The sequence below is a fragment of the Stegostoma tigrinum genome, chromosome 13 (genome assembly GCF_030684315.1).
Source record: "Stegostoma tigrinum isolate sSteTig4 chromosome 13, sSteTig4.hap1, whole genome shotgun sequence".
Classification (NCBI taxonomy): domain Eukaryota; kingdom Metazoa; phylum Chordata; class Chondrichthyes; order Orectolobiformes; family Stegostomatidae; genus Stegostoma; species Stegostoma tigrinum.
The window spans coordinates 31,997,748-32,010,161 of NC_081366.1; the positions used below are offsets into that span (position 1 = coordinate 31,997,748).

General features: G+C 41.5%; 1 protein-coding gene across 1 annotated transcript; it reads right to left on the reverse strand.

Annotated features, from left to right (window-relative positions):
- Positions 1-7,018: 7,018 nt before the first annotated feature.
- On the reverse strand, positions 7,019-10,837 carry cxcl14 (chemokine (C-X-C motif) ligand 14). The gene is made up of 4 exons (XM_048542997.2): positions 10,448-10,837; positions 9,987-10,092; positions 9,735-9,848; positions 7,019-7,869 (listed from the first exon to the last, which is right to left on the reverse strand). The coding sequence occupies exons 1-4, from the start codon at positions 10,512-10,514 to the stop codon at positions 7,854-7,856; spliced, it is 303 nt and encodes a 100-aa protein (XP_048398954.1). The 5' UTR covers positions 10,515-10,837; the 3' UTR covers positions 7,019-7,853.
- Between the last annotated feature and the right edge of the window lie 1,577 nt (positions 10,838-12,414).

Here is a 12,414-nt window from a genome sequence, read left to right on the forward strand (position 1 = left end):
GGAGAGCTTGGGCCTAGTTCTTTTCCCAGTTAAAGTCCGAAGTGGACTGTTAATTAATTGTCTCTTGAATGCTGTTTCCAACTTGGCTTAAATATTGAGGCTGTTGAGATGGGCTCAGGGCATGGCGAGGCTGCAAAATGACTGTGTTCAGGTCTCAGGTGGGAATAGAGTTTGGTGGGTTGGGTGCCTTGATCGATGACCTTCTTTCAACTTCAGGCTCACCACAAAATCAGCCCCCAAATGGTTGTACCACCCACTAGCCTCTCTATCAGCCCCACCAGTTCCCCCGTGCTCCCCTCCATCCTGGGCCTCAGCTGCCTTCTGTGCCCTTAGACACCTCCCAGTAGCCCTGAGATTTAATCCAGTGTAATCCACTGTCCACTGCAGCTTCTGGTGCTCTTTTGCTGGCAGTTCAACATGGTGAGCTCTCCTCTCAAGTTGAGTGGGGCTTTAGAGGGGTGTGGAAATATTATTTCAAGCCAGTTAATCTCTGTGGAGTGTTAAATGACTGCAGGGATCAATGGAAATGCATTCACTACCTATTCTTTAGATTGAAGGAAAATCTTGCCGATCGAAAGATCTTGGCCATGGTTGAGTTCTGGAAATAGAGTGCAGATTTCAGCCACAGATCAAAGATGGTAGAGTATTTTATTGCGTCAGAAAAAAAAAATTAAAATGGACAAGTTACTTTATGAGAATAGCACTTCAAGTGGTTTTCACATTGGCATGATATTAAAAAGAATTAAATGGCCACAGTGTTTAATCAGAGAAAGACACAGGTTCATAAAAAGAATGCTTTTTTTAGACAATGTAAATTATTCCTTGGCAAAAGGCAGAAATCTACTTCCAAAAACATCTTTTATTTACTCAACGTGTTTTGTTTGACTTGAATGAGCAAATTGTTGATACTCTGTCTTAGCAATGGACCTAATATAACCCAGTTTATAAAATGCCAAGACAGCTTTTTATTCCTCTGCCATGGCAGTGTAATTTTTCAGTTTTTGTATAATAATTCCTTTTTAACTATTATATGTATTCAGTCAGAAAAGCATGAACATGCCAATATTTATGCCATCAGCATTGATTCATTTCACAATGTCCACAACACTATCGTTTAAAAAAAGGAACAAAAACAAAATTGCTGGAAAAGTCCAGCAGGTCTGGCAGCATCTGTGAAGGAAAAAAACAGAGTTAATGTTTCAGGTCTGGTGACTCTTCCTCAGAACTGACTCTGGTAACCCGAAATGTTAACTCTGTTTTTTCCTTCACAGATGCTGCCAGACCTGCTGAGCTTTCCCAGCAACTTAGTTTTTGTTCCCGATTTACAGCAGCCGCAGTTCTTTCATTTTTTATTTACTACCGCTTAAAATTCCTTTTTGGCAATTGGTTTATGTTGTCACCAGGGTTGTTACTCAAGATTCAATCTGCAACTCAGAAAGATGATAATCCTAATCACTTCTCATACATCTGGCCTGTAGTAGGTTCCACTTATGAATGAGTGACTGCCGTCTGGCTCAGGTAGGTTACTGCAAACTGTTTTATTTATACTATGCTGTATAATACTTTTCTCTGTAAGTACATTACTTACTTGTACAGAATCCACAGTGTCTTCACAGTCTCTTGAACACAACTGCTGATGTTACTATTGCATCATGATACACATCAGCATCTTCTATCATGATAGTAGGAACTGCCAATGCTGGAGAATCTGAGGGAACAAGGTGTGGAGCTGGATAAACACAACTGGACAAACAGATCAGAGGAGCAGGAAAGCTGACATTTTGAGTCTAAACCCTTCTTCAGAAGGGTCTTTTTGTGAAAAAGTGTCTAGACCCGAAACATCAGCTTTCCTGCTCCTCTGATGTTGCTTGGCCTGCTGTGTTCATCCGGCTCTACACCTTGTTATCTCAGCATCTTCTATCATAATCGTTTTCATTACACGACATCTCCACCCAAGTTTCTTCCAACACTCAGATTAATGCTAACTGACAGTTTCCTTAAACTGTTTACATTCTTACCATCTCTCCTGCCCCAGTTCCCAAAATCCAAATGACAAAGGTCAAGTCTCTGTGATAGTTTTAAAGCTCATCCTGATGAATTCTTGTCACTGTTGATCCAGCATGAATGCATTCAATCATTTCTGTAGCGCATTTACAATTCTGCAAGTTAATCAATATAGTTCTTTTCTCATTGTGCCAAAGTAATGGTCACACTTGTATATTCGTGTTATCTGGAGGACCATTAATGTCTTTATTTTCTTTCTGAATGTTCCTACCAGAATTCAAACAATATAGGATGTAATTGTTGTGCCTGTTAGAGGATAGTGTTTTCTGACTTTCCATCTCTGGCTTCTTATTTCTGATCTATATCTGGTAGTTTGGTACTGAAGCTGATAAAATCTTTGGTCCATTCCTGGAATTATGCCAGTTCTTCTGTTTTCTCTTTTTGGCTGTCTTATTTTCTTGGGCCTTTGGGTGTAAGACTTGGTTTGAGTTTTGCTGTCTTAATCGAATTTGTATTTCAACAGACCACCCATAAGTAACTCTGTCAGTGATTGTCTGTTACCCAAGGGTGTTACTCTGTAATTCAGTAAAGTTGAATCCCAATCTTGGCTTCTATCTTAACTGTGGATGAAGAGGAGAACTAAGAGTGTAATTAATTCTGGATTCTGTTGAGAGTCTCTTAAAATGATCAATCACAAGTCATGGTAGCATTCTGAAACAATCTCATCTGGAAACCTGTGTGTGGAAAAGATTTTCTTCAATGTTTTGATCACTGTATCCACTGTTACAGTGAAGTTTGGTAAATTTCAGACACCTGGAATAATAACTTAACATTAATTAATTATGCATTCCATTGTGAGTTTAAAAGATCCTTGACCCGTTTGGGAGACAGGAAAATAATGTTTCCATTTGTCTATGGCTGTTGATTGCACAAAATGACAGGACGCACAAAATCTTCAACTACTTTTGAAATTTCTTGCCACCATACAGACCTTTGTGCTGGAATTTTGACTCTTCCCAAATAACCATCATTATTTTTCTACCCTCATAGCCTCCCCTGTTACTAGGCTGTGATAAAGTCTAAATGATCATTTGCTATCGGTAAATATTTCCTCTGGTTATCATTCTTCTGCAGGAACTGATTGTTCGCTCAGTATTCCGATCAACATTTTTGCAAAATTAGCTGATCTAGGGGCATGTTAAATCTGCCTTTAGTGCTTCACTGCTTTCTTGCAGTTCCTTTACAAACTTGGTGAATAACATGCTATGACCAATATCCATGCTTCTATGTCGAAAATGAGCACTAAACCTTTTATTTCTAGGTAGCTGTAGATAGTGTGTCAGCTGTGATATGGGTATTTTCCTGGTATATACGCTGTTGAATAATCAGTTTAAGTGCAAGCCTCTGGAAATATCCTGAATGTCATTTGGAATCCAATCGAGTAAATATTATCTGTCTCAGTTTGAAATTTCAATCCTATAAGATGGATTGAAAAACACTCACAAGCTCCACATTACTGTTAATGCATAATAATATTTTGTCCCAGTTAATACACTAAAAATAAAGTAGATTTGCTTCCTATTACTATCATCCCAGACCTGAATGAGTACTGCTCCTTTGATTGGTGAGGATGAACTGCCACCTGGCAACCTGGGTTTATAATGCCCATATATAATGCCTGAAGAAGTTAATTTCTCATTTATCTCTGAAATGCTATGCTTCGTTCAATACTTGAAATCCACTGTTGATCTTTCTTTCAATGATCCCTCAAAATTTCTATGACCAAGTTTGGCTAAAACTTCTCTGCCTGTTGACCATATACAGAAATTTCATAATTTAGCATCTTGGAGCAAAGTAATATGATATTCCTGTGTGGGAATTTTCAATAGAATTCTGTCCTGTAGGGTTGAATTTTTTTTTTGGCTAAGTCAGAGTTGCATTGAGTTTTTTTTTAAGAGGGATTTCCAATGCGAAACCTAGCGACTTCTCTAGGAATGCCTTAACAAGATGATGGCATTAACTACTTAACCTCCCCTACATTGCCTCTCACATCCACTCTTCTGGACCATTTTACCATGTTATGTCAACTTACCATTGCTTTGTGAGACACTCATTCTGTCAATTGTCAACAGCATAAGAAATGGAGTGAGATTTGCTTGAGGTTGTGATGGGCCTTGTCAAATTTGTCATCAGATATTGCCATGCATCTTGGCATAACTCACATTGCTGAAAGCCCTACAAACGTCTACCCATTCTCTTGCAGTGGGACATTGCCTACTCAAGCTAGAAGACCCTGTGTATATATGCATTTTTAGTCAAGATGACATTATTTCATTCTTTATTGCACTGAGGGTCCTGTTGTTCTGTCAAATGTAGTAACTGGATATAGTAGTGATCTAGTCTGATTTCTGCTCTTTGGACTTTCTAGATTAATTTTTGATGGTTGGACATCCATGAATTTAAGCCATTGTAAATAGTCTTCCAAAACTGTAACAGCTGCACCAGTGACTAGCTTGAATTCTATCTCAAAGTCTCTTTCTTCTTATGTGACTGATTAGAGTCTTTTTTCTACTTTGGCTTCCCATAAACAATCTGCTTTTACTACTTTTTTTCAATTCCAATATACTGAATTGTCCATTTTTGAGACTTGCTTATATTTTCCCTTTAGCTTCACAGTGAAATATCCTGCCTTCGTGCATTGAAAACATTCTTTTCTTCTGCTTACCTCATTTTCTGTCTGTAGTATTGCTCAGGTGCACAAAGTGAATGCTTTAAAATGGCTGTTGTGTGGTATTCCTGCTTTTGCCCCATTTTCATAGGCTTTTGAATGGTTGGAGCTGACTTTGTTTGGCTTCTTCATTTAACTGATTCATAAGAAGCACAGTATTCCTCAGGATTATGGCTTGAGTTTGTCCTCTGACTTTGGTTTACAGAACACACTGAACTGCTTGTTCAAGAGTCTTCTTGTGAATATAAAAAAAATCTAACAGTGATGTTGTAGTGAAAGGCCCAGGTTGCTGCTTTTGCTATTATTGGGATACATATATTGCATACTCAATGAGTTATTATCCCAAAGTGATAAAGATTTATCGGGTTGACAAAATTTGAATAAGTTTGGATTCCTGAACTAAGAACTTTTTTAATTGTTATAAACAATTAACTTGGGTACAGGGAGTCCAATTTAAAATTTGTGGATGACACAAACTTTGACAAAGTAAGAAATAGAATGGTTGCAGAGTAGATTTCACGAGGGAAAATATACTCATTTGAAGAGTAAATGCCCAGTGCAATTTAAGGTAAATAAACATGAGGTGATTCACTTAGAACAAGGCAGCAAGGAAAAGGTAAAATTAACTATTTTGAGGGGGTCAATGAATAAAGGGATTGGAGAATATTGTTAATAAATCCTTGGAAGTATCATGGCAAATTAGTAGGAAGTACAACAACTCTAAGGGATATTTCTTTTTATAAATGGGAACATGAGACTAAATTCTTGGATGAATTAGGCCTTAGACAGGAATATTGTATATAATTCAAGAGTGCCACTTAGGGAAGGGTGTCAAGGTCCTGAGGAAAGTAGTGATTGTTGACCGGGGTTAAACCAGAGATAACAAAATTCAGTTAACTAGAAAGATTGGAGAATTTGGAATTGTTTTCCTCAAAGCAAAGAACATTTAAAACTACCTAACAGAGCAATTCAAAATCATACGGTATTTAAAATGTGCAAGAATTGAGAATTTATTTTGTCTAACGAGTAGCTTGTTAACCACGGGTCAAAGATTTGTAATAATTAACAAAAGAACCCAGGGGAAAGTGAGGAGAGATTTCTTCACCCAGTCGTTAAGGTTTGGAACAAGTAGCTAATTCATTGGTAATAGAGGGTGTTTGAACTTAGACTTGAAGAACAATCTGTATGTTTGTGATGAAAACCTGGGAAGTTGGACTAATTGGGTGGCTCTTTTAAACAGTCAAATAACACAATGGGCCCAAAAAACTCTAATTAGAATCACAGAATCATACTGCACGGAACACAACTATCCAGCTGTTGGAAATTTACCAGTTTCTTCAAAAGCTACTTAATGCCACTCTTAATCTTTTTTTGCCGTAATATTGCAATTTTTTCAAGTTATATTAAATTCCTTTGACAGTTTTTTCCCATTTTTCAGGTAGCATATACCAGAGTCCAACAAACTGGTGTATAAAAATAACTTTTCCTCTGGTTATTTTGACAATTACTTTCATTACTTGGGTCCTTTGCCAGTTTCACCCTACTTACTGACAAATGTCTCAAAAAAGAGGATCGGCAGATGATTTCCGATTGAACAAATGCTGTTACGTAAAGCTAAATAAAATATTTTTAAAATTATTATTTAAAGGAACTAAGGCTTTAGAATTATCTCTAAAAGAGAAAAAGTAAAATTGCACTAGAGGATTGTGCAGCCAATGAAGTACTTCTGAGATTTTGACAACGAACCTTGTCAACCGCGCCACGCAAGCTGTCAAACACAATGACAAGGACCATTTTTGAAATGCAGTCACTGTTGCAATGTACGAAAACGTTGATCCAATGAAATTGAACTTTAGGGAATAACTGGCAGGTGTGATTTTTTTTCTCCTAAAAGCTGCCTGTGCAAATATTTGATGTATGTATGGGAGTAGTATAGCTTGGGAACACCGCTTTAATTGACCAGGATGTGAAGGCTGCATTTTTGATCAACGTGCAATTTTTTCCTATCAAATTTTCATGTTATCTCGTGTTGCTTTGTGTGTGCGTGTGAGGGGTGGGGTGGTGGTGGTGGCTGTCTTGGGACAAACAAATCTTTCAGTACCTTCCAACAAATTACATAGGCGAGCACTCCCACCCAATTACAGCTGCAGGTAAATGCCTCTAGGAAGTAAAGGAATGCACCATTTTACACCGATTCCAGTTCACTTGCTAATTATTCGCGATAAAGGCTGTAACTTGCGTTGGTCTTGAAAATCGAAAAAAAACCTTCTGAAATGAGCCGTTGAGTTAACTTTAAACATGAACATGTTTATTACACTCGTGCGTTCTCAGCACAGTAAGCACAAAATAACCAGAAATGCAAATCACTTCCAGTTTCCTCCGAATTAAGTGTAAAACTTGTGTGCAGTTTCTTAAATTTTATTTGAAAATACTCCAAATTTTATTCGAACCATGATTACAAAGTGTCAACGCTGCTGTATTTACAGACAGTAAGTACACTGTAGATTGCGATTATGAATACAATTCGGCAGCAATACAGATAATAAGCAAAGCGCAGCTGGAACCACGACTATAACTTCACAGCTTTCTTAAGCCAAACCCATTCTTTAGTATTGCTTCTAACAGAGTCCTGACTTCACCCACCCCCAACAACTTCCCCCAAGAGACAAAAGCAGAATATAGTGTTTTCTTAAATCATTTTCTTCGTATAATTCACGACAGTCCCGTTAAGACGCGCTTTCGGTGTTCAAATGAAAGGGAATTGGTCCAGCTCACGTGGTTTGAACTCGCAAGAGGGCCTTCAAATATTACAATGAACCGGGCAATGAAATCCAAAAAAAAATCCAATTACATCATATTCAATAAAGAAAGTCGTTTGTTTTTAATCATGTATTTGTAGTCAAACATTCAGAGACGAGAAGAGTCTGCAGTTGGAGCACGAAGCTGTGTGACAAGAGTTCGCAAACCATTCCGTCAATGTGAGCCTGCTGCTGTGACTGACCATTGTGTATGTATGTGTGTGTGTGTGTGTGAGAGAGAGACAGAGAGAAGGGCTCATTGTGCTGGAGACGGAGATCCTTTAATCAGACTTTCGTAGTTTACTTAGGAAAAGAAGAGAAATTTACTCCACATAAACCCTGCAAGAGAGGATAAGTTTGTTAAGTAAAAGAAGAAATAAAACATTAATTTAGCTAAGGCTGTGACCGTTTCTAACAGAGGGTACTGTAAATCAACAGAAACACCAAATCACATAATAAATTAAGGGCCTTTTCTTTAAATATTTGTGGAATCAAGTATGCGTAGTCGTGGGCTGAAAAAATCATAGGATCAGTTCCAATCTCCTTGCCGAATATCACAATACACCATACACTTTTTAAAAAAAGATTCAGTCCAAACATGCGCAGGTTTGATGGATTAGCCATGGGAAACGCTGGGTTACGGGAATAAGGTAGGGGGTTGGGTATGGTTGGGACGCTTTTCGGACGGTCGGTGGGAACTCGACAGGCCGATTGGCCCGCTTCCACACTAGCGATTCTAGGACTCTGCAATCCTTTCACAGAGAGATGTTATTACACACCTCTGGTGCAGGAGAGTCTTGAATTCGGGTCCCCTGCTCCAGGGGTAGGTTCACTACCAGTGAGTCACATGAGGGTCTTGCCCCCCCCCCCCCCATAATACGCCTTAAAGTGTGCATCTCACTCTCTAAAGGTGTAGCGGCTAATCCATTGTGTTCTAAGACTCCGCTAGTCATGATTTACAATAATAAAAGAAAATCCACTGTTATTCTGCAATTATACTGAGTTTTATTTAAGGGGGTTGAATCGCCGTAGATGTGAGGTACCCAGACCCGGGAGAAGCACCATTAGAAGTCTCCACGCATGGAAAAGAAGTTGCTGCCATTTGATCTTTGCCCCGATGGAGCAGCAACGCTCTGCCACGTTCCAGCATCACAACTGGCTGACAGTCAGCTATATGGGTGTCTTCTGCTGTCCTCTACCCATTATCTTCATCAACACTGGTCTGACGCTGCCAGCTGCAGCGTACTGTCAGTAGGTTCTGAGGAGGGGTCACCGGACCTGAAAGGGTAACTCTGATTTCTCTCCACAGATGCTGCCAGACCTACTTAGCTTTTACAGCAACCTCCGTTGTTGAAAGCCAACAGGTGGTGTGGCTGTTCAGGAGTGGTGAATGGAAAGGGAGAAAGAATACAGGGTCATCACTGGGGTCTGTACATGTGCACACGCTTAACATCATTTTACGGGAAGAAAATGTGCCAATCATCATCTCATACTCCGGTCACCGGGTTAGCTTGCAGCAAAACACTTTGGCCCCAAACCCACGCTTTTTTTCAACCTGACTGAAAGACCGCACAACCTAAAGGGTGATGCTCAGATTACCCTCCGTCTACGGCGGAGCCAAATTTCGTAGTTATACTTAAGCTCAAAGCCAACAGTATTGATCAACTCTGTATGTCAATTTCAAAAGGTGAGCTGCTGTTTCTCGGCGTTTTCCGTGGAATTTATAACAAACCGAATCCTGATTAAGAATGTTACTCTGAGCCCACATATAGTGTAAAGTGCTTAGCAAATGCGCTTTGAATTCGCCACGTAACCAGTCGGAGGTAACCACTGCCCAAAGTTAGCCAGTTTCCTGGTAACCGTTTAAACTTTCGCAGAAATCACGGGGCGGGGGGGGGGGGGGCAGTGCATAAAGGTGAGGGAAAGGGTGAAATTTGTCGCTTTGAGAATCTCGCCGGGAAACATATCGCAAAATCCAGAATACAAAAAGATCAAATGAAAAGCCAGAGACCGTATACCAATCCCCCAGTGCCATCATTACATAAACAGCAGAAACATCAAACCCTTGAGAACTTTCTGACGCCACTCTGTAACGGTGAGCATCAATCTCATTTGGAACGGAAACTTCCGTTTCCATCTAAAGTTGCCGAAAGTTTTTTTTATTCTAAGAACTGACTGCGAAGTACTCAGAGAGAATAACTCACCGAAGATCTTCCCTCCAGGTTTTGTACCGTTTGAGCAGATGCCTGGTGGTCGGAAGTTTGGGGTGTAAACAGTACTGGCGACCCTTGAATCGAGCTCCTTTTGCCATGGTGACACTGAGGAGGAAGAAAGCGTTAGGAGAGGCAATGACACGGCACACCATATGGCAGAAATGAGTCAAACACTCTTTCTGCCATATGTACTTTCTGAAACAGTTAACACCAGCGCTAACAGCAGGAGATTTCCGGACTCACAAGATCATTTTTTCTTTGCAGTAGGGGTAACGTGGTTTAGATTCCACTTTCCTCACGTCCTTGTAGCTGATCTTCGGACTTTTCCGGCTGCACTTACATTTGTAAGCTGCGAGAAAAGCAAAAATAAATCTCATTGAAAACCCAGGAGAAAACGCCAACGACAACGCAGGCAGTGAACTGTCAGTGTTTACGAAGGGCTTAACATCTGTACTTAAAGACGTTTCCGAACAAATAAAAGTGTTCGTTTAAAATACATCTGGGAATGAATCTTTGCATCTGAACCGATGGGTTTCCTGCAGGCAAGTGTCAACGTGAATGAGTTTAAAGGAAATCATTTACCAACCACGCTCAAATTATTCTCCTCGTGGTCTGTAACTTTGAGCAGGGAGAACGTAATTCCTGAGAGGAACTGTACGCAGGTCGGTAAACAGGAAGAGACGAGCCAGCTTTCGCCACTTTACCTTCGACATCAATACAGCATATAACGATGAGCAGCAGTAGGAGAGTAGCTGCGACCGACCCCCTCATGGTGGTGGGCTGGCAGTGATCTGTAGAGTCTCGACGGTCAACAGGTTCCACCCCCCCACCCACTACCCCCCACACGCACTGGGTCTGGGCTCCGAGCTCACAGACTGAGACTCCACTACACACTCTGTCTGAGCGCAGCCGCTCGATCCGCTCTGGTTTATAATAAAGCCTAATTATTATGCATAACAATTCCGCGAATCATAGATATGACCAAATGGTGAGGACGGTGGAGTGGAGATGGGGCCGAGCAGGCGCCAGTGTGGGAGGAGTGTGTCTGTGAACAGGCGGGGGAAGCAGGTGCACGGAGCCCAGCCCAACTCAGGGCAGCAGGTATCCACCGCCGGGTCTTATAAATCCTCAGATTCCTCTCCCTGCACCCCTCACCCTCTCCCCAAAAGCCCCGCTGCAAGCACGTGAGGGCACGTTTTCCAAATTGGCTTGCACCGCTTAAAAAAAAAGCGAAAGGAATGGTGAAAATATCAGGAGGGCGAGACTAAATGGAGGGTTCTTCACCAACAAGAAACACAATGCGAGCATTCACCTCGTACTCCTGGGCAGGTTTTCAGTACTCTGTGTAAAGAAATAACTTCCTATGGGAATGAGACATACGTGATATATATTTAAAAAGGATACAGTCGCAGGGCTATGGGGTAATGCTAGCTGTATCAAGGAGCTGGGAAAAGAATCACAGGATATCACGATGAGGCTGGAAAGCGAAGTTGGGTCAGAATCAGGTCAGCCGTGACGTTATCGAATGGTGTAGCATGCTTGAGGGGGTGAATGACACGCTAATCCTAATTTGTATGTTTTTACGTTCATAAATGATAGGTGTCATTCTGTGCTTGTGTGATATTATGATTTTTAAAATTCATTCATGTGATGTGTGCACCACTCAATAAATGAACAGCATTTATCGCCCATTCCTAATTGCCCAGAGGGCAGTTAAGGGGCAACCACATGTAGATGAGACCAGATAAGGACAGCAGATGATCTTCTGGAAAGGACATTAGGGAATCTGGAAGGTTTTGCAACAATAGCCAGTGGTCACATGGTCACCAGAGATGTAAAATAGTGGGCAATTATAACCTCTTGTGTAGAGCCGGATGAACACAGCAGGCCTAGCAGCATCAGAGGAGCAGGAAGGCTGACGTTTTGGGCCTAGACCCTTCAGAAATGGGGCAGGGGAAGGGGGATCTGAAATAAATAGGGAGAGAGGGGGAGGAGGATAGAGGATGGATAGAAGAGAAGATAGGTACAGAGGAGACAGACCGGTCAAAGAAATGGGGATGGAGCCAGTAAAGGTGAGTGTAGGTGGGGACATAGAGAGGAGATAGGTCAGTCCGGGGGGTCGGACAGGTCAAGGGGGCGGGATGAGGTTAGTAGGTGGGATATGGAGGTGGGGCTTGAGTTGGAAGAGGGGATAGGTGGGAGGAAGGACAGGTTAGGGAGGTGGGGGATGAGCCGGGCTGGTTTTGGGATGTGGTGGGGGAGGGGAGATTGGGGGTGGCCATGGGTACTCGCATGGGCCCGAGCTATGCCTGCCTAGGTGTAGGTTATATAGAACAATCCGTTTTCCATGCATACACTGGCCCTGAACCCCACTTCTTCCTCCTTTACATTGGTGACTGGATCGGCATCGCTTCATGTACCCACGAGGAGCTCGAACAGTTCATCCACTTCACCAACACTTTCCACCCAAACCTTAAGTTCACCTGGACCATCTCTAATACCTCTCACTCCTTCCTGGACCTCTCTGTCTCCATCTCCGGCAACCACCTAGAAACCGATATCCATTTCAAGCCCACTGACTCCCACAGCTACTTAGAATACGCCTCCACCCACCCACCTTCCTGCAAAAATGCCATCCCCTATTCCCAATTCCTTCGTTTCTACTGCATCT